The sequence below is a fragment of the Pimephales promelas genome, chromosome 2 (assembly GCF_988280905.1).
Source record: "Pimephales promelas chromosome 2, fPimPro1.hap1.1, whole genome shotgun sequence".
Lineage (NCBI taxonomy): Eukaryota > Metazoa > Chordata > Actinopteri > Cypriniformes > Leuciscidae > Pimephales > Pimephales promelas.
In genome coordinates, this window is record NC_142770.1 from 10,990,300 (window position 1) to 11,011,888 (window position 21,589).

At 39.6% G+C, this 21,589-nt stretch overlaps 2 protein-coding genes across 3 annotated transcripts in view; both read left to right on the plus strand.

Annotated features, from left to right (window-relative positions):
• The window catches only part of rabgap1l (RAB GTPase activating protein 1-like), a 90,076-nt gene that overhangs the window by 15,358 nt on the left and 53,129 nt on the right, over positions 1 to 21,589 (plus strand). Inside the window, exons 10-13 of the mRNA XM_039682325.2 lie at positions 377 to 543; positions 2,259 to 2,385; positions 7,655 to 7,748; positions 7,865 to 8,015. Of these exons, the coding sequence (XP_039538259.2) occupies positions 377 to 543; positions 2,259 to 2,385; positions 7,655 to 7,748; positions 7,865 to 8,015 (539 nt within the window). The remainder of the gene's footprint in view (positions 1 to 376; positions 544 to 2,258; positions 2,386 to 7,654; positions 7,749 to 7,864; positions 8,016 to 21,589) is intronic.
• gpr52 (G protein-coupled receptor 52) lies at positions 16,838 to 21,228 on the plus strand. Of its 2 annotated transcripts, none has more exons than XM_039682337.2 (2): positions 16,838 to 17,800; positions 17,893 to 21,228. In XM_039682337.2, the coding sequence occupies exon 2, from the start codon at positions 18,350 to 18,352 to the stop codon at positions 19,460 to 19,462; it is 1,113 nt and encodes a 370-aa protein (XP_039538271.1). In that variant the 5' UTR covers positions 16,838 to 17,800; positions 17,893 to 18,349; the 3' UTR covers positions 19,463 to 21,228. The 2 variants fall into 2 exon arrangements, with proteins under 2 accessions (XP_039538271.1, XP_039538272.1); XM_039682338.2 differs by having other exon boundaries at positions 16,838 to 17,368.

Genomic DNA, 21,589 nt, shown 5'->3' on the forward strand with positions numbered 1-21,589 from the left:
CTTAGTCTGAAACAGGCTGGTTTACACTGATTTGTGGTTTGTTTCTATCAGTGGTCTGGTTTGTTTTGTAATTATAGGGCTCACCTGAGAGAGAATTGGCAGTTCCCAGAACGCCTGGAGATGTATAACCTGAGTTTTAGAAATGTTACTTTTTTTTGCTGTATGTCTGATTCGACTCTTTGTTTCAGATGAAACGTTACGTGACTGAAACATTTACACTTCCATGAAAAGAATTATGCAATGGGGAAATAGTGTGGGTGATCTGTTTGAATTTGATTGGATGATGAAAAGTGGGTTTGTGATATTACTGGTTAATATTTTCCCTGCGTACATCGAGTCAGTTTTGTCTTTAACTGTGAACTTCCCCCCTCTCCAGATAAGCAGGTTTACATGACTGTGGCAGTGGACCTGGTGGTGACTGAGGTTGTAGAACCTGTTCGGTTCCTTATGGAGGCGCTAGTGCGGGTCTATCCGGCTAATGAGAGGTTCTGGTATTTCAGCAGGAAGGCCTTCTCTGAAACGTTTTACCTCAAACTCAAACAGGTACACTCCAAAACCACACACGCATTCACACAAAAACATTTACATGTTATTCATAGATGCTGAACCCTAAACTCAAGTGCTTTACACAGAAATATTTTGATGAATTTTGGGGTAAAATTAGTTTATTTCATTATTGTCATTACAATTAAAGGTGATAACGTCAATTAAATAATTGGTAAAAATGAAAGCAAGAAATAAAATAAATAAATACCCCCCCCCCCCCCCAAAAAACAAAAACAAAAAAAAATTTAATAAATGAATAAATAAATAAATAAATAATGTTTTTTTTTTTCTATTATTTTTTTAAATTAAGTAATTAGTAGTTTTTTAATTGTATAATTACAATTGAAGGTGATAATAATTGATAAAGTAAATCATTTATATATATATATATATATATATATATTATTATAATAATTTTTTAACAATTAAAGGTAATAATACTTTTATTTGTAATTGGTGATTTGAAGGTGTATCATTTAAATAATTTTATTATAAAAAAAAACTTGCTCTGAAACCGGTTCCTTAATATATTTATTATTATTTTATTATATATATATATATATATATATATAAATATAAATATATATATATATATATATAAATATAAATATATATATATATATATATATAGAGTATACACACACACACACACATATATATATATATATATATATATATATATATCACCTTTAATTGTTATGAAAATATTGTGATGGTGCCAAAAGTCTTTTAGTTATCAGGGTTTTAAAATAAAATATCTAATTTTTAGGGGTTGAAATATGACCTGGAAACAATCTCGGCTGGATTTAAGATTCACCCATTTCTCATGAAGCCTGTAAACCGCCTATGATCCGTTCTAGACTGCGATATAGTGGCTGCGCAGATGGAGAACAAACCTTGAGGAATGAAGTGAGATTTTGTGAAGGGTGAATAGGGGCAGTAACTCCTGGAAGCTGTGAAGCGGCAAATGCAGGCTTTGTATAATTCGTAGCTTAATAAGAGGCCTGGCGCTCATTATCATGCTCAAGTAATTAGAGCTTGCAGCCTGCATCTCTGCCTGATTGCCTCCGTAGCTATCTTATCGCAGAGAGAAAGAATGCCTGGGCTGTAGTTAAAAGCTAATTAAAAGATAATATTATGGCGTTAGCGATAGACCCAGCCCATTCCCCACGTTATTTTATTATTCCGTATTTGTTTACGCTGCTCATTAGGTGCGAGGAATTAGCGTATAATTATTCTTGCTGTAAACATCATTCTTCGCCTGTAGTACTGGAAACGTTGGTTTACATAAGAGCCACATGGTGCGAGGGAAGCAGTGTCAATAGAAATGTTTGTAAGAGTTACTTGAAGCGGAGTAGTAAGGGTGTAATCTCTGCAAACCTCTTTCTCTATCGCCACTTGTTTTAATTGTGTGTAATTATGTATTTGTCGTTTCCCCTGAAGCAGTAGCGAAGGTGAAGCTAACTTTGAATGCTACGCTTTTGCTGAGCGCTTGCCTCTTAAAGGAACAGTTCATCTATAAATGAAAATTCCTACTTTATAATATTTACACTATCATTTCAATAATTTATTGTGAATATAGTAACGCTCTTGTATATCTATATTAATATCTGACATATTACATTCATAAAGTTTGTATTTCTTTATATAACTATGTATATAAATGCACACACACATATTAATATATATGTTTTTGCTCTCTATGTTTGTAGGGCACTGTGAAGGGCAGCCAGGGAGATGCCATTTATGAAGTGGTCAGCCTGCAGAAACACACAGAATGTGCGACTGGAAGTCGTAGCCTCCTGCAGTCTTCCACGGAGGAAGAGGAACCAGAGGAAGGTATGTCACCGCCTAGTTTATCAGAGTGCTTTTCTGTGTTTTATGTTTGTTGCCATTTTGAGGCCTCCATTTTAAGGTGAACTCCTTTAAAGGAACCCTACACTTTTGTAGTCTGCTGAAGTCCACTTACGATGTTAGTCTTTTAAATTCATTGGACCATTTTCCACGCTATCTCTGACTTTAAAGTCGCCATGAAATCAAAATGGACATTTCTTCGTTTTTTACAGAATTATTATACTTTTTAATACGATTGGATCGAAAAGTGATTGTACCTTGATACCTTAAAGGGGTCGTGAACTGGGTTTTTAAATTTTATTATATTGTTGTCTGAGGTCAACTTATGACCTTCGCTTGGTTTTTGAATTCAAAAACATCAAAATGAATAAGTAATAGGCTATTTTCTACCCTAGTTTTGAGCCTAGCTCAAAAACGCTCGCTTTTTATGGGCGTCTCGCACTGAAGACTTGGAAGTAAACGCCCACTCCTGTGAGTGGATAACAGTTTTGCATATTATAATGAGTTTCAACTCACTCGTCAATGCACTTGGGGGAAATTGTTCTGGAAACGTCCAATGTTGTAAAATGGCAACCGAAATGATTCGCCCATACATGTTCGACCCAGAGCACAATTCCTGTCAGATTAAATATAGACAGCACAGCACCGTTCTTTAATCTTTATCGGTCTGCAAATCCAGTTTTATTTACAAGACAATCCTCAGTGAAATGAAGCGAACAAACGGACGATGTTTTACCTCATCAGCTGGAATCCAGAGGACGCTTATGCAACGACAGTCTTCTTCCACAAACAGGCGCTGCACAATATTGTGTATTGCTCGGTAGCTCAATCCGGTTTGTCATCACAAGGTAGCGTTAGGCCAATGTTATTTAGCTATGCGTGTAATGTGCAAATCAGTGGGCGGGGCTAAACCATCCTTATCCTCTTTGACGTCATAGTTCCCCACTTTGAAAAACGAGTCGTTTGCTGAGGCTGGTGTCAATAAAAGCTTTTATTGGACTAACAAGGATGATTTCAGTTCTGAAACTTACAGGGTATTCTTATAATATTATTCTTATAATCTTAGATGTCAAAAGCTCAAGGAAAATTCTGTTTCTCAGTGAGTTTACAGATTTGTCAAACTCACCCCCATCCAGTCTCACAAATACAGGAAAAATGACCAACTCTAAACTTATTCAGATGGCTGTTCAGAGTGAGAGGGAGCAAACTTATGTGTGTACGTGCGGACGATTGCCTTGGCAGCAAAGCTTTAGCAGGTCCATTTGTTTTGCTATTTTTTTTTTATTTTTTATATGTCAATGCTTACACATTAAGTGAATGAGATCATCCGTCCAGATTTTGCCCCCACCAAATTTTAACATGATCAACATTCGCGTCCCTTACTTTTTCCTGCCTGGGGTTTGGCAGCATGAATCCATCGCCAGCTTTAATTTAGTCTCGGCCCGTAGCTCGAGGTAAAGTGTATCAGCCGTTTGTCTTTTTCGCCAAGCGGAGATGGCCTATGTTTTTGACAGCGTGCCACAAGCCGGAGATGTGAAACCCTGGCGTCTTTCAAGTGGTTATCAGCGCCCATTTCAGAAGAATGGATTCCAATTTGGTTAAGTGCTATTGGCTCTCGGTCTCTGTGTGTCATCTGACCACCTGGAACTGGCCGCCGCGTTTTCTTTTTTCTTCTGTTGTCTTGTGTTCTGCTCAAGTGGTCTTTTCACACAACATGGAATAATGATTACATGGGTTTGAGTAGCATTTTAAATATCACTTATAGGGCTGTTCTGCACTATTTACTACCTAATGTCCGTGAACAGCGTGATAGTTGCATATTTTAAATTCATTATGGGATAAATGCTGTCTGAATATTTCTAGAACGTTTTGCATAGTATAATTGGAGCTGAGAAGAATGCAAGACTGTTTACATAGCTAATATTATTAAAGTTGAAGGTTGCCAGATTTGGAGATTGTTTGTATTTTAGATTTCTGGAAATACAGGGACATCATATGTTGGCAAAACAGAGCTGAAGTCAAATGCGAATATGTCTTGTTACGGATAGATTTCCATAGGCTAAGCAAATACTTTTTTCACATGGGCAGATCTCATATTTGATAACATGAAGAATGTAGAACTAATTGAACTCTTGCAACTCAAATCATTTGAAACATGTATGAATATGAACAACAAAAAAAGACCAGAGATCCAATACAACAGCACATATGTCTTAAACAGTTATATATATGAAGAGTTCAGATGCAAAAGCCTCTAAATGCCATTTGAAATGTTCTTCTTTAATGATGATTTTTATCAAACTTGTATATTTAAGTTCAGTAATTTCACTTAAATAACAATTAATAGGTAATTATCATTGCCATTTAAGTGAAATCACTGAACTTAAACATACAAGCTTGATAAAAATGATCATTCTAGAAGAAAATTTCAAATGGCACTTAGAGGCTTTTGCATCTGAACTCTTCATATATATATATATATAAACATACATAAATGTATATTAATGGCGATTTGACCAATCAATATGTGCCAGTGCTTTTAACCAATTGGTTGCATTTAACCAATCGCAACTTATTTCGCGTAGCTTCTCTTCTTTTGTGAATTGAATGAAAGATTTATTTTTATTCATCTATTAATTTGTGCAGTTTATTCTGGTCTGTACAAGAAAGTCTTTGTTTTCTTTGTAAGTGTTCGTTCTCGCCATTTTTCTCTAACATTTGAGCTCTATTGGGGAGCCAGATGGAAAAGTAGATTCATCCGCCTACATCTGCTTCCGGACCGCCATGTCACCTTGCGACGGAGGCTCTGCTCAAGGCTGATCTGTCTTTCTCTCCCTTTCGCTCTCTCTCTCTTTCTCACTCTCTCCCTATCTCTATCTCTCTCACTTCTTGCAACGTTGCCAAGGTACTTGTGCAGTAAATGTAAAAAGAAGCCCTTTAAAAGCATTTCAAAAGAAACCACTGTGTTCCAGACCTCACATCGGGGATTGTAAAACGTACAGCATTTGAGGCTCTTGCTGGAGGTCGTGAACATTGTAAATGGGCTCAAAAAGCAGTGCCTTGCGAGTCCTTTATTCCGGTGACCCATAAATTCATTTCTGCTTTCAGCACTAAAACGTTTTTTTTTTTTTTTGTATTCGAAGATCTTTATATTAAAACCCACTTCTTCTTGCCATAATTACCATGTGTTTAATCACAGCACTCCCAGTGTTTTTGGTCTTACATAGTTGTCACCACCAGATTCAGTGCCATTCATTTCCTCTACAAACATCTTTATGGGCGGCCATTTTGCAGACGCGGACCTTGAGATATGGGCAGAGAGTCTGCTGGTCGGCTCTTAATGACCTTTGCAGACATTAAGTCCGAGACATTTTCTTTATCACCTCAAGGCGTGACGGTAATCTTGGCACTCCAAGGCCCTGACTAATGCAGGTGTGTGTATGGCGTATAACTCAACTTCTGGTCTGGATTCTGCAAGGACGATTGTGTAATTTGTAAGTCGTGCAGCATCACATATCCGAATGTTGTCATTCGAAGTGATGCCAAGCAATGAGTTGAAGAGTGATCTTTGCCTACAACATACATATCTTGTACCTTGAGACCTATGGTGTAGACTCTCACCAAACTCTCAGCCTAGTCCTCGTTTCGCTATGGCACGTGGACCGCCTGCGTGATGTAGTTTTAGGCTGCATCTGAAATCGCATTCTTCCCTAATATATGAAACCAAATGTGAAAAGATTAGTAGGTCCTAATTCACAGTGTACGGATGACTTGCTACTTCCACTGATATTCTGAAATGCGCATACGATGGGCACTTAACTATCCCATGAGGAGATTTGTGAATGGAAGTGAAGCAACGCAATTGATGCTGGTAGGTCATATGATGATGACAACATGTAAAAATTATATTCTTACTGTAGAACATACCTTTTTTTAACTGTCACAAAGTAATTACTTATTAAAAAATAACTTTCTTATTCAAAACTTATTTTACTTCTTGATTCATACATATACAGTATGCGATTTTGGATGCAGCCTTTTTAATCCGTACAAAACCGTCGGGACTGATTTTACAGCTTGAAAAGAAAGATCTACTAGTGTGCACTTTATGAACGCTGAAAGGCTTGCACATTTAACTGTGCACAAGATGGAAAATGAAGTATACCTGAGCTTTTAGTTCTTAATAATGATTGGTTACATTTAAGTGTCTCTCAAAGTGTGGCGGCAGAATCTGGCCATAAGTGATGAAATCATTTAAAAAAAAAAAATTAAAGGTGTAGAAACATTCCCCCATGGCGAAATCCAGTCATTTCTATTGGAATCCATGTGATGTAGAATTTTGTGAATTTCATTACGATGAACATTTTTCCCAAGCTGATTTTGTAGTCACGTCACAAGTCACGTCACAAGTCACGTCTCAAGTCACGAGTGTCAAGTCACGAGTCAAGTCAAGTCCATAGCGCTATTCACAATATATACGTAGATTGCATCAAAGATTCACAGTATCAATCAAAACATTATAACAATGTTAGTTTTTTTGTGGAAAAACATCCACGTTTGGTAGTGCCGATCAAGGGTATTATTGATTGGTTAATTAATTTGAATATCCCCACATAAATTGTTCATAATGGATCATATGGTCACGTAAATTCTTGTTAACAAACAGAAAGCTGCTTGGTTTCAAAGTGACTTGTGTGTGAGTGGTGTTTCATACATCACTATACTATTGTCAATGAATGGATCATTTTCGTTTGCAAAATTTTCCCAAAATATCGTGAAAATGACACATCTTTTAGTCATAGTTTTTGTGTTTTGAAAACATTTCCTTTTATTAATGTTTAGTAACTACCTTCAGATTTTAGTCGGTTGGAAATATTTAAGTTGATGATGAAGTCCAAAATGAACCCATGTATTTTATCATTTAAACTTATCATCCAACAAAAACAAACACTGGATGTTAACACAAAAACACACTATTGTAAGAGTATTGTGAATTATCCATGCTTTAGTTTACTGTCTATCATTACTTGAACAAAAGTTACGTACTAGTAAATGTGCAAGTTCACTTATGGTTTTGCAATATTATGTTTATTTATCTCATATTGGTATAGGTTGAGTTCATTAACTTCAGGCATCAGTTTACCGCTACATACAAGTAATTTTGTGGTGTTATTTTTTTCTTATTGTTATATTTCTCGTATTTATTGGCAAAACAAAACGGTAACAAACATTTGTCTTTTGTCTCGCTGTACAGATAGCGACAGTGAGATCTATAGTGGGACAGGAGACGTATCAAAGGACTGTCCCGAGATGATTCTGGAATCCTGGGCTGGGATCCTCAAGAGATGGTGAGACCTGGCTTGAGTTAAAACATTTAACTTTGTAGTATGGCCAGATTTGGAGTGCACAGTCCATATTGAACACAACTGCAGAAAACGAACTCCGTTTGTCTTCCACCTGTCAGGCAAGGAAACCTGTTGGTGCGACCGAAGGGTCTGTCTGCTCTGGTGAAGCCTGGGATCCCAGAGGCCTTACGAGCTGAAGTATGGCAGCTCCTGTCTGGCTGCCACAACGATCAGGCTTTGCTAGAGCAATACCGCATCCTCATCACCAAGGTAAGAGTGGAAAACCATTTACAGCTGTTTTTTTGTTTTCGAAAAGCCTCAACAATGCAGTCGCAAATCCACATTTAGGGTCTTTTTATTTTTTTAACATTGCAATTTTAGTAAATTTAGCTAACACTCAACAGCAAAAGTGTACCATGGGAGGTTGTACACATTGGTTGGTTTTGAAGTGAAATTGAAAATTGCTTTGGACCTGGTTTGGTGTTTCAAAGTGCTTTCGGCAAGGAAAGGCAGCAAGTCTGAAGAACTGCGTTTTCAAGCGTAAAATTGATGATCTTTACTTGCTAGTTTCCGTTTTGTCAGCGTGATGAGCCTTTGTAGTATAGCAGGCTGTTTATTTACAAAACATATTTTCTACCCATATTGATGCTTCGCTCAGATGTTCTTTTAACCCTGTGAACTCATGGAAACGGGGCTAGTCGAATGTTTAGCAGTGCTGAGAGCGCATCTAATTGCCTTTTCCAAAAGCTATGTCACAGCAAATTCTAGTGATTCCAGCACGACTACAGATCTAAGACAACTGATTATGTGGGAAAAGACTGCTTTTTTTGCAAGCGACAGATTTTGTAAGCTATTTCTTTCATGTTGTTCTTGTGGTCAGACTGGTTCTCATGCCAAGCATGGTCAGTGTCTGGAACGTTCTCACACTCAACCAACAACTGTTGACTCAGTCCAAAATGTGGATTAGAGTTGGATTGTGGTTTTAGCTGCTATTTTAGCAAGAAATGTTTTCAGTAATCCAGCTCAGCTCAGATGCTTCCACTTTTGTTTATTTGCTAGTTTATTTTTTAGTTATTTATATAATGAAGATTAGTAAAATAAAGTCACCATGAAATGTAATATCAAGGTCTAAATTTTTTTTCTTGTTTGAGAAGCCGGATATACGACACAATACGGAAGAAAAGACTATCGCAACTTTTATAAATGTACACTGAATCACAATGCACATCATATATTTACATTTTACTTTGAGCGAAGAGATTGGATGGATGGATGGATGGATGGATGGGTGGATGAATTAATGGATGGATGGATGGATGGACGGATGGGTGGGTGGATGGATTGATGGGTGGATTGTTGGATGGATGGGTGGATGGATGGGTGGTTTGTTGGATGGATGGGTGGATGGATGGGTGGGTGGATGGGTGGCTGGATGGGTGGATGGATTGATGGGGGGATTGTTGGATGGATGGGTGGATGGATGGGTGGGTGGATGGGTGGATTGTTGGATGGATGGATGGGTGGATGGATGGGTGGCTGGATTGATGGGTGGATGGATGGGTGGATGGATTGATGGGTGGATTGTTGGATGGATGGGTGGATGGATGGATGGATGGATGGATGGGTGGATGGATGGGTGGGTGGATGGGTGGGTGGATTGATGGGTGGATGGATTGATGGGTGGATTGTTGGATGGATGGGTGGATGGGTGGGTGGATGGGTGGGTGGATTGATGGGTGGATGGATGGGTGGATGGATTGATGGGTGGATTGTTGGATGGATGGGTGGATGGATGGATGGATGGATGGGTGGATGGATGGGTGGATTGTTGGATGGATGGATGGGTGGATGGGTGGATGGATGGGTGGATGGATGGGTGGGTGGATGGGTGGCTGGATAGGTGGATGGATTGATGGGTGGATGGGTGGATGGATTGATGGGTGGATTGTTGGATGGATGGGTGGATTGTTGGATGGATGGATGGGTGGATGGATGGGTGGCTGGATTGATGGGTGGATGGATGGGTGGATGGATTGATGGGTGGATTGTTGGATGGATGGGTGGATGGATGGATGGATGGATGGATGGATGGATGGATGGATGGATGGGTGGGTGGATGGGTGGGTGGATTGATGGGTGGATGGATGGGTGGATGGATTGATGGGTGGATTGTTGGATGGATGGATGGGTGGATGGATGGATGGATGGATGGGTGGATTGTTGGATGGATGGATGGGTGGATGGGTGGCTGGATTGATGGGTGGATGGATGGGTGGATGGATTGATGGGTGGATTGTTGGATGGATGGATGGATGGGTGGATGGATGGGTGGGTGGATGGATGGGTGGATGGATGGATGGGTGGATGGATGGGTGGCTGGATGGGTGGATGTATGGGTGGATGGATGGATGGGTGGATGGATGGATGGGTGTGTGGATGGATGGATGGATAGATAGATAGATAGATAGATAGATAGATAGATAGATAGATAGATAGATAGATAGATAGATAGATAGATAGATAGTAAATTCATCAGCAAGCAAAAAAAACACTCCTTCAGGTTATTTTCTGATAAGAGCAAAGTATAGCAATTCTACTTTCAAGCCTCTGATTTCCTGGGATTTGTTTCCAAATTGACTAAAATTAATGTCAAAAGACAAAATGACTTTCGAGCAGTGTAATGACGGTGACCGGAGGTCAGCTGGAGGTGAGAATACTCCAGAACATCCCTGCATGACCTCATTCTGACCTGCCACAATCAATTTACTGTTTGGTCAGTGGTAGACGACCACCCCCACCCCCCAGCCATAACCCCCACCGCTCACCATGGCTTTTCGCATGCAACTCTTCATATAAACCCCCCATGGCGTCGAGTTTTATTTTAATACTGCATCAACAACAACATTATAGTGAGCAAAATGCTCCTTTGTATGCTGGTGGAGATATTTTTGGGTTAACTTGGGTTTTTCTTTATGTGCTAGCTCATCATCATTGCTTTAGGAGCAACTCCTGAAATACAGCGCAGTAATCAATGCCAGGCAACAAGAATGATGATGAACGGGCGCCATAAAATACCTCAGCGCTGCAAGAGAGTGTCGAATGGTGTGTGGGTGAAGTCAAAGAATGAATGAGAAAACAGAAAAGGAAGAGCGAGTGGAAAGATTTTGCCATGTAGCGTAAATCCTACAGTTTCTCCCGCAGCTGTTCCAGTCTGGCCTTTAACCATACACTGTACTGATTTGGGTGTTATGGAGAGTATAATTTAATTTGATGTATTCTTCACTGCAGGTCATGTCGATATAATTGTTGTGGTTTCTACTTCTGTCTACTTTTGGTTGGCTTTCCCCAGCAAATACTGATATATGTGATTGTGAAATGTTTAATTGCAAATGTCACTTTTTTTAACCATTTGAGGGAGATTGGAGTTCAGTACTTGGTGTTTCACATCATTCAGATTCGTCTATCTTGTCTAATGCTTTTTTTCTCATCAAAAACATGATCTTCTTTCTAACCTGTCTGTACTGGTGTCTGGCCATACAGTGTCTTGATTGTGCATTGTCCTTGCTGTGGATCAATGAAAATGCAACCCGTGTGGTGTTTCCAAGAGCGTGAAACTGACATTTCCACAACCTTTACTTCTCTGATGCATGAGGGATCCTCCAAAGGTGCTATTCGAGTCAGGGCTTTAAAAAAAAGTTTAATCTGACAATTTTGTTTATTTACAGACAAGAAAATAAACTTTTTGATGACATTATTGGAAAGAAATATTCATACTTAGTGGCGGGCCGTGCATTTCACACCTAGGCCTTCTGTCCTACCTGAATTAATAACTTTTAATAGTGTTTCAGCACAAAGACTCTCTATAATTGTTATTTTTATTTTGCACCGGCAGTTATTGGATAATGCGGTGAATTCGGAAAAGAGAAACGAGCGCGTGAGTTCGGCTGGTGCGTTTGTACAGTGGTTCTTGCGTTCCAAATCCTATTATAAATTCAGAAACGAGTCTCCCTTATCTTGTCGTTCAAGGGTTACAATAGTCCCTTTTCAGACGTTACAGTAGTATGAAGTTTCGATCATAAATTTATAAGAAAAAGACACTATTTTTTACACAAAATCCATCCTTATTTCTTTCCTCAAGAAGACTTCAATTACTGTCGTAAAGGTGGCCCCGCTCTGCAGTCAAAGCGAAATCTGATTGGCTGATTAAATCTGATTGATTATCTGATTGGTTAAATAAATGGTTTCATTGCCATTGATTTTAAGCTACAGGCGCTAGCTCTGTCGATTCTGAAGGCCTCCAGGCAGATTTATTTGACCCTGGCAACGCATGATGGCTGAAATATGATTGGATACAAGCTCTAACATAAAAACACACTACTGGAAGTAGCGCAGCCAAGAGAAAAGCTATGAAATTAACTGAATGAACTATTGGGAATAATTTAATACTCATTCATGGGAAAAATATATTAAAGTGCAAGTCAGTGATTCTGACAGCCCACCACTGTTCATGCTCTTCCCTAAAAGTAGGCAAATATGCACTTTTCTTAATGATTCTACAGTCTACAAGATTGATTTGTTGTGTTTGATACTTTTAAGAAATGTAAAATGACATGTTTGACTTATTTAATCACTTACAATTTGAAGAGGTGGTAAGTCATTGTGCTCAGCTGAGGCACACTGATCCTTAGGCTGGAGTAAATTGTTTGATTACAAGATTGTAACGGAGCATGAAACATCCCGACTTCTCTCGTGCCAAGAAGGATCCTTTCAGCCATTTAGACAAATCGCTGGGCTGGGTCCAGCATTTCGTATTAATATGAATTTTTCGACAAGACTGTTGTACCACCTTCTATTTCAAATGGCTCGTGGGATTGATTATGTAGTCTTCACAAGCCTCCTTAAGTAGATTACAGTCTTTATGGAGCATGTAATGAAATCTTTGATGGAGGATCATTTCAATACAATATTTTTTGCATATTCTGGAATTCCAAGAATAGTTTTTGTTTGTTGAGTGCGGGTGGTTTTGTGGCAGTGTTAGTTTGAAAAAAATATCACAGACTTAATGCTGAATGAAAGACCTCAGGGAGGTCAATTTTTTTTCTTCTGAAAAAGATAAAGGACCATTTACCCTTGCTCATCTCAAAATCCAGGAATTTCAGTAGGACTCCACACGATCAAGAGTTTCACTCAGTATTCAAGTTGGTTGTGTGCCATTTTGGCCTGTTCGTTCAATTCAAGTCTATGAGACTACAATTTTTATACAGTGTACTCAACGATTGGCCTTTGGACCAGTAAGTGAGCTGCCATTTTCCCAGTATATGAGATGTTTGAGACCTGCCCACAATGCCATCCCAGTTTCCTCCGACCAGCTGCCCCTCCCTCACAATAGACCCCTGTTCCCAGCACAGCCCGACATGTATCTTAATGCGGTCTACATCAAGTGACTGAGCTTCCATTCACTCTGGACTATAAGGCTTCTATTAGTCGCCTCATCATACCTCCCTGAGAATCAATAACCCTCAAACAACATCATTTCATTCTCGCAACGCCAATGAAAAAGCATTTTGGGTTTGTTTTTACACATGCTTCGCTTTATGGCACTGTAAATGTTGGACGAGTAGATGGGATAGGCCCCCTTCATAGCGTGTGTTATCAGACTGTGTCGCCGGGGTCAGCTCACTGCTGACACAGAAATGACAGTTTGCATTACTGAGAGACACACTTCATGCACTCGTCTCCTCTGGTCATGTGTGCAAAGGTTTGAATCACTGCTACACGCATGCCTCCGGACTGACTGCAAGTTGTTTGCTCAACATTTTAAACATGAAAACTTTTGAATGCGACTGATGTGATTTATAAGGCGTAAGCGCACTTTTTGTGTCAAGTTTATGGTGATATTTTTATGTCTGAAAGAAAGAATTTTTTTTTTTGTCTAAAAACAACTTGAAACGGCGTTCGAAGCATATACATTTTTATTTATGTGCAGGTTTATTTCATTTTCCAGTTAACAGGAAGGTTATTTTTAAACTTTATTTGGATTGTGTATATTTTGAATTGGCTTTTATTTGTCTTTTTTTTCTCATTTTAATTAGATTTTTTTTAATATAATTTTGTGCTTTTGTCATTTTTATTAGTTTTCGGTTTTTATATTCTTATTTAGCTTTATTTTTATTTTAGTATAAACGGTTTTTCATTTTTTTTGTTTTTAAGTTAAAATTATACATATTTTATTACTGTTAGTTCCCAAGGAAACATTCACAATTTATGTTATTAAGTCTTAGTTTTTATATAATATTTTCATTTTATTAAATCTATTTTTTAATTAACACAAAATATTTGAAGATTGTTTTAGTTATTAATAACATCACTGGAAAAGTGAACTAATTATATTATTGGTGAAAATTGTTATTCTCCACCCATGTGGGTGAAAAAGTCTTTTCAGAGAAAGCTGAAAGAAAAGCAACTATTAAATGTGGACACTAAGACCAGGGGCATTTATGAAAATTAAATTATGATGTAAAGTGTCCAGTTTGATTTCACTACTATTGCTGGAAATTATGCCAAATCAAGTCCAGCTGTCATATTGACCTGTACTTGTTCAGCCAGTGTGGTGATGAGAGCCAGAGTGCCCTTCCTGTCCCTGTACAGTCAGAGTCACTTGGATCAAAAGCTCAGGCACCAACCAATGAAGAGGATTATGGTCATTGTTTTCTGTAGTCTTTTTTTCTTCCTTTGTGATGAATCATTTATACAGGCCTCAAGCTTTTGTTCAGCAGTATCTTCTTCCACAAGTAATGGATCACCGTATATATCAATTTTGCCGGCATGTGCCATTGTTTACTGGAGAATTCTGTATTTTAATTTGACCTAAAATCTTGTTAAATAATAACCAGGACTATTTTTGTTGAATAAAACAACAAAGCTCAGTTGTGAATCTGTAATGCCTGGTTCAGATTACACAATTTTTTTGTCTGTTACGATAGACACTGTGTCAGATTACGAAATTTTTTTGACTCCTAATATCTTGTCGTGTCGTGGACAAGACACATGTCAGACTACACGTTTTTTCCTGACCAGTCATCGCATGCCATCTTTAACGGCGCGCGTGATGTCATCGAGAAGGCGAAACTAGTAGCGAGTGACTTCCGAAAACGAACGTAAACAACCAATGGAAAGAGAACCAAAGAGAACTTGAGGTAAAATGTTGTTTTCTTATATATTTTTAGTTTTAACGTTAGCACCATCGTCTCTCTTTCGTTTCGCAATTTTTGAAAGTTGTGTATGGAAAAGCTTCTGTGCTCCTATTGGTCAACCTCATACATGTGACGGAACCGTCTTGGACGGCCGTTAAAAAATTAAACATGCTAGTCTTTTTGTCAAGATGTCGTGAAGCATCGCAGACGCGGCATGGGTTGTCGCCCACTATGACACACCATACGAGATGATACGATCGAATCTTGCGTCCCAACGCCCGTTGTCGTTTACGAATCCCCACGACACCCTACGTCAAACGGATCGTGCCAAAATCGGGCTTAAATCGTGTAATCTGAACCAGGCATAACATTAACTACATAATTGGTATTAGCTGCATTTCCATTAGTCTTCAAATTGCGCTAATTGAAATTGCGAATTGAAAATGCACCCAATGGAAACAAGTAAATTTCACACGTATATCGTAAAAAGGTTTTTACGCTCGCATGAGGTGTTTTTTCAGGCAATTCGAAAAAGGAATATTTAGCAAAACTGCAATGGAAACGTTTTTGTTTTTGGATTCATAGGTTACCTGGCGTCAATCTTCACATGATCATTCTTTACAGAAGGCTCGGTATGTTTGGCGACGAGACGGTTATTTATTAAACTCAAAAAAGACAAAAGAATTATGGAAATACTGGATTCTAAACAACAAAGAAATGCCACAATTTATCAAGTCCTCAAAGCAGATATCAGGGAGAAACACCCAGAAACATCTTATACGTCGCCGCTCCCAAGTATAAGGGGCTTTCATCGCTTCGATTTAAAAATAATGTCTTGTGTGGTGACGATATAAGTAAACCTACTAACATCCGTTGCTATGATTTTTGGAATAACTTGTGAGACGGAAAAATGAAGCTTTAGTCGCATAACATCGGTAATGAAAACACCGTCATTTTGCAATGCTTTATTATCGACGTTACAAATTTGCGCAAAACTTCTGCAATATTTTCTGAATCAAAACCTAAATTAAAGGCAGCCATTTGGTAATTTAGGTTTAATGAACATGGAACCCTGTTTCTTCTTCCATAAATCCCGTTGAGATGAACAGGGATGCTAAAGGATTGCTTTTTCTGGGAGTTATAGACCTCATTGAGTGCAGTCTGTAAGGACAAAGTTGCGTAAGTTTTGTCTATTTATTTTCTTTTTTCAGCCACGATTTTTTTTTTTTTGTCATCACATTCAGTTCAGAACTGCAAGCTCACAACTCTGCTAGGATATGAAATTGTTTTGCCACGGGGCTTGAACATTTAGCAGCAGTGCAGCTGTGCAGGAAACATTGGCTGTCATTCTCGTAATCCCTTTGTATTTTATGAGCTCCTCTTGTTGTAATTATGTCTAGCAAACTTGTCAGTAAATCTGCTGAAGATCTGAATTTGTGATTGTGTTAGAGAAGACTCGGGCGACGATATCCTTCCCCCCTCCCCTTAATTTCTCTCTCTTAATTTGTTTGTTGCACCATGTCAGGTGCTGTGAGGGAGGGTCCTGGCTAACTGAAATGCCTGGCAACTGTAACCAAGGGGCAGGCATTGCTGCGCTTGGGCACTGGTCTGTGTAAGTGACTTGAGGCAGGAAGGAAAATGGGAACGAGGGATAATAAAACAGGGAGCTGTTGGAGATAAAAAGGGAGAGATGGAAGTCTGTGATTATTTTTGAATGGGGAAACCTCTTCAGGGTGCGCAGGAAGAGGAGGATAATGAGAAAAGAGGGAGAACATTGGAAAGAAGGAAAGAGAGAGCAGTGTGCTGTGAGGTGTTGTGTGAGATAGAGGACCTCAGGTGCCGTCAAAAGGGGAGGGAGGAGAGTTGGAGAGATGGTGAGAGGGGAGGGAGCGAATGTGATCGAGAGGCACAGTGGAAGAGAGAGTGAGACTGCGAAGGGGAGAGGAAACTGTGAGCCACTCAGCATCTCTGAGCACCAGCAGTGAGGGGCTGCTCTCTTTTCTTCGGCTCATTTCTGCTTTGCCGCACGGTTTGGAATAGATCTGTTCAAATTCTTACTGTTCTCACCTTTTTACAGTCCTCAATTTTCAATTATTTCAAAGTGCATTTTGCTTTCCGTACGCTCGGCGGGAACTGCTGTCAACCTGCTTTGCCTCGCACTTCGCAGAGAGCTGACAAAAAGGACTGAGGATTTCAAAGGAGACTTTCTTACGGAATGTGTCGCAGGGAAGTTGGTGAAGAGATGACCAGGTCTACCTCAGAAAGAAAAGGGCTGGGCATGTGCAACTAATCAGATGCAGATACTGGCATGCCATGTAATGTGCAAAGCTTTGAACGGAACAGTGGATGGAAACTGAGAACAACTGAGTGGATTGCAGACAGTATGCCCAGTGCATGCCCTCCTGATGCTATCTAAGGAGACATCTTCATGTAAGCAGCTATATAACTCTTTCGGAAAACACAGGTCTCTCCTTTTTTTTTTTTTTTACCATGCCCTGCTTTTATTCGATATATGCATGGTAAAGTTCATGAAAACTAATTGGATTGGAAGCAAAGAAGACCAAAGCCTTTGCTGTGGCCCCCCCCAGAACCTGATCTTGAAATTTTGATTAGTTCCGTTTTGCCTCGCTCAGACTCCTGCAGGCTATGAGCAGCGCTCTGTGCAGTGATAGCTCTGGCAACTCTCATATGCTGTCCTGTGTTTGTCTAGAGTGTTTTCATTCGGACTATAGAAAGGGGGTCGATTCATTGGCCAAGAGGTGCCTATTCCAGAAGCAAAACAGGATGCATGTTATTGTTCTGTGACAAACTAATATGATTGGAATTTTCTTGAAATACAAGTTTTGTCGAACTCAGGAGTAGGTATGACCCAAGAACTTTCCTGATATTTTTGTTTTGTCACATTCATCATATAATATGCTTAATCCTTCTTATATTGTCTTTACTGGTCACAGGAAACCGTTTGATCTTCATTTCCTTGTCCAACCATCCTGCTCATTTTACCCTTAAGAGGACAACTTAAGGAATTGGTTGACTTCATTTGCAATGCTTTGGACAATTTTGCCATCCGTCCTTCAGCACAGACATGCAACCCTTTTGTGATTGTTCCTGCTTCCAGCAGCCTTAGTTTGTGGAGGAAATATCCCTGTCTGACAATTACCGAACTGCTCCCAAGCATGACTGATTTCAGAGGAGCGCAGGGCACCTTTTTTTCTTCTCCTTATGGACTGTATTGATTTTTGCCAATGCTCATTTCATTGAGATCCAGCCATGTGAAAGATCGAGGTAAAGGGGAAAAGACAGAAGATTGAGTTCTGCTGGAAGAGATTACTGAGAAGGCACCGAGACGGGATCACTTTGCACTGCATTTAGGACAACGGAACCCTGCCCAAGTGGACAAGGTCCGAGACGATGAACCGGTCGGGGCTGATCGAACCGGTCCCCACTGCGAACGGCAGCCTTAGCAGTCAATTTAGCGTGTCCCTAAACCACTCCTGCCCCCTAAGCTGGGCACAGAATAAGGCTGTGGAGGCTTGCGTCTTAGAGACCGCAGTCATTGTGTTGCTGACTGTACTCATCATCGCCGGGAATTTGACTGTGATCTTTGTGTTTCATTGTGCCCCATTGTTACACCACTACACCACCAGCTACTTCATCCAGACTATGGCCTATGCAGATCTGTTGGTGGGGCTAAGTTGCCTGGTTCCTACCCTTTCGCTGCTCCATTACCCAGCTGGCATCCAAGAGCCAATCACCTGTCAGGTGTTCAGCTACGTCATCTCTGTGCTCAAGAGTGTTTCGATGGCTTGTTTGGCTTGCATTAGCATGGACCGCTATCTGGCTATTACCAAACCCCTCTCCTACAACCAACTGGTAACCCCCTGCCGTCTTCGATGCTGCATCATACTCATATGGATCTACTCTTGCATGGTGTTTCTCCCTTCTTTTTTTGGCTGGGGTAAGCCGGGGTACCATGGGGATATCTTTGAATGGTGCGCCCACTCTTGGCCAACATCTGCCCTCTTCACTGGCTTTGTTGTTTGCCTGCTGTATGCCCCTGCAGCCCTAGTAGTCTGTTTCACCTACTTCCACATCTTCCGCATCTGCCAGCAGCACAATCGAGAGATCAGCGAGCGTCGAGCACGCTTTCCCAGTCAAGAGATGGAAACCGCCGAAGGCGGCAACCAAGCAGGTCATGGGCCAGACCGACGGTATGCTATGGTGCTTTTTCGCATCACCAGTGTATTCTACATGTTGTGGCTCCCCTACATTTTCTATTTCCTTCTGGAGAGCTCCCATGTGCTGGACAGCCCTGCCCTTTCCTTTGTGACCACCTGGTTAGCAATTAGCAACAGCTTCTGCAACTGCGTCATTTATAGCCTGTCCAACAGTGTATTCCGTCTGGGGATGCGTAGACTCTCGCAGACGCTCTGCTCCTCCTGCTCTTTCAGCCCGTGCACTCATGATGACAAGGACTTTAGCGAGCCAAAGCCGAGGCCGAGAGCCAACTCCTGCTCCATCTGAAGATCTGCAGAGGGTTGCTTGGATCAGTCTTAAGCTGCTAAATGTTGTTGCAAAGGGTTTGGCCCAGATTTTTATGTAATTGAATCTTGGTAGGTTCTTATACAGAGATTGAAGAAACTATCCACAGTGAGGATTACGTTGTCTAGTAGTCATGTGATCTACATTGTAAATATTAGGAAGACACCTGCCTTGGTCCTGTAAATACCACTGAATGGTCACGGGCCACAACCTGTTTGACAACCTAGAGATATGCAGTTTAGAGCGTTTGGGAGCGAAATATTAACAAGACAAAGCCGGGGGTGGGTTCAAAGCTAGCTCTTTCTAAATATCGAGCACACTTTTTAGGCACATTACCCATGTTGCTGGTTTGGTTGTTTTGATATTTGTTGAGTTTTGTGTAGCAGCTGTAACTATAAAAACCGTTGCTTTTCAAAAGAACGAGAGCTTAAAGACCTTGTTAGCTAGTTAATTTTAGCAAAGGTCTTCTTCTAGTGGCTTTTATGGTACAGTGTGTCTTAAATCTAAAACAAACACAGGCAAATCATGTCGAAAGCGATGTAGCAAAGGACAAACAGCTTGGTCTGTCTTTATTTTTTCAAACTCTTCTTTCTAGATCCGACCTTTTTGTAGGAACTCTTGAAATACCATGTGCGCACAATATCAACAAATGCCTGGAATAGTTGTGGACAGTAGTTTAGATCCCCAGTGGTGTAAAGCCTTAGCTGTTTGTAATTAGACCTATTTGCCTGCAGTGACCCTTTCAGAAACATGCAACTCGGCATGTTTTATTTTTTAATTTATATTTTCGCCAGATCAGCTTTAACTTAACTTGACGTTCACATTACCTTGAGCAGAGGTTTTTTCCCACTCACTTTAATGTATGAATGTCCAAAACATATTTTCTTTGTTTTAAGTCCATTGATTCATTACATTCTTAAAGTTTTATCTCTTTCTAATAGATCTGTTTAGTAAAAGTTTTTTTTTTTAAGAGTTTTAAATGGGTGATGGGAGAATATAATTGTTTTTCACTCTCAAATACATTTTAGAGCTATTTTTGGCATGTGATTTGCAGAAAAAACAAGCACACAAATTGTGTAGTTTTGTTTTACATTATTCTGTTTTGTAAGATTATTTTATACATTCCAATTTTCCACAGTTATGTGGCTGTCTTTGAAACATAATACATACTTTCATATTGGTTTCTTCAATGAATAATGGTGGTTTAATAAAAAACTGATCCTGCTTTTTTTTGTGCACATATTTCATTTTGTTTATGCCTGTAAACCTTTATTTGCTGGTTGATGTTACAGCCCTGTACTTTGTAAACTTCCCAGCTCAAAAAAACAAAAAAAAAACTATACAACTAGGCTAGTTGATGTGCAGTAGATGAAATGAAGAAAAGAAAAAGATAATAAGAATAGAAATTAAATGGTGAGGGTGTTATTTTTTAATTAAAAATTTAGAGAAAATTGACTATTTATTTATTTTTCAACATCCAATGGATGTGAAACTAATGAACTGGCAGTATATTCCTGTATTTATTTTGCTGATGAACCTATGATGTCTCTGTCAATTTTTTTTTCTGACTATGAAACAAAAGAATAAATATACTACATATATATTTTTTTAGTTCAGAGTTTTTTGTTTTGTTTTGCTGTCATTGCCAGTACAATAAACTTGAACAGTGAACACTGATTTGCGATGACTGCATCTTTTGGCTTTAGTTATACTGGATTTCACGTCAATAAATTGAAATTTTATCACTTCTCATTCTCTTTCTCTTTAATACACAACTTTCTTAATTACAGCATGGTAAAGGTCCTGATTCCTTCTACTTCTCAGCGTAATGTTTCCAGAGCTGTCCATAGAGGCTGGTCAGAGTTTAAGTTGCCCATGTCCTCTAAGGCTTCAGGGCAAACCGATCCCAGCACAGCGGCCCCAGACTGCACACGCAGCAGGGTTGGCACTCGGCGGCTGCCTCTAAAAAGGTTACAGCTCCCTTCAGAAGGGAAATTACACATGTGCAGTTAGAGCGAGGGGGAAAATGAAGTGACCTTTTTGAAATCTAATGAGCACATCAAATGTTTCCATGATCATGGGAGGCTTTGGACCTTGGCACCAGAATGA

Coding starts and splice junctions, on each gene's coding strand:
- gpr52 (XM_039682337.2), top strand. CDS start 18,350: ATGAACCGGTCGGGGCTGATCGAACCGGTCCCCACTGCGAACGGCAGC.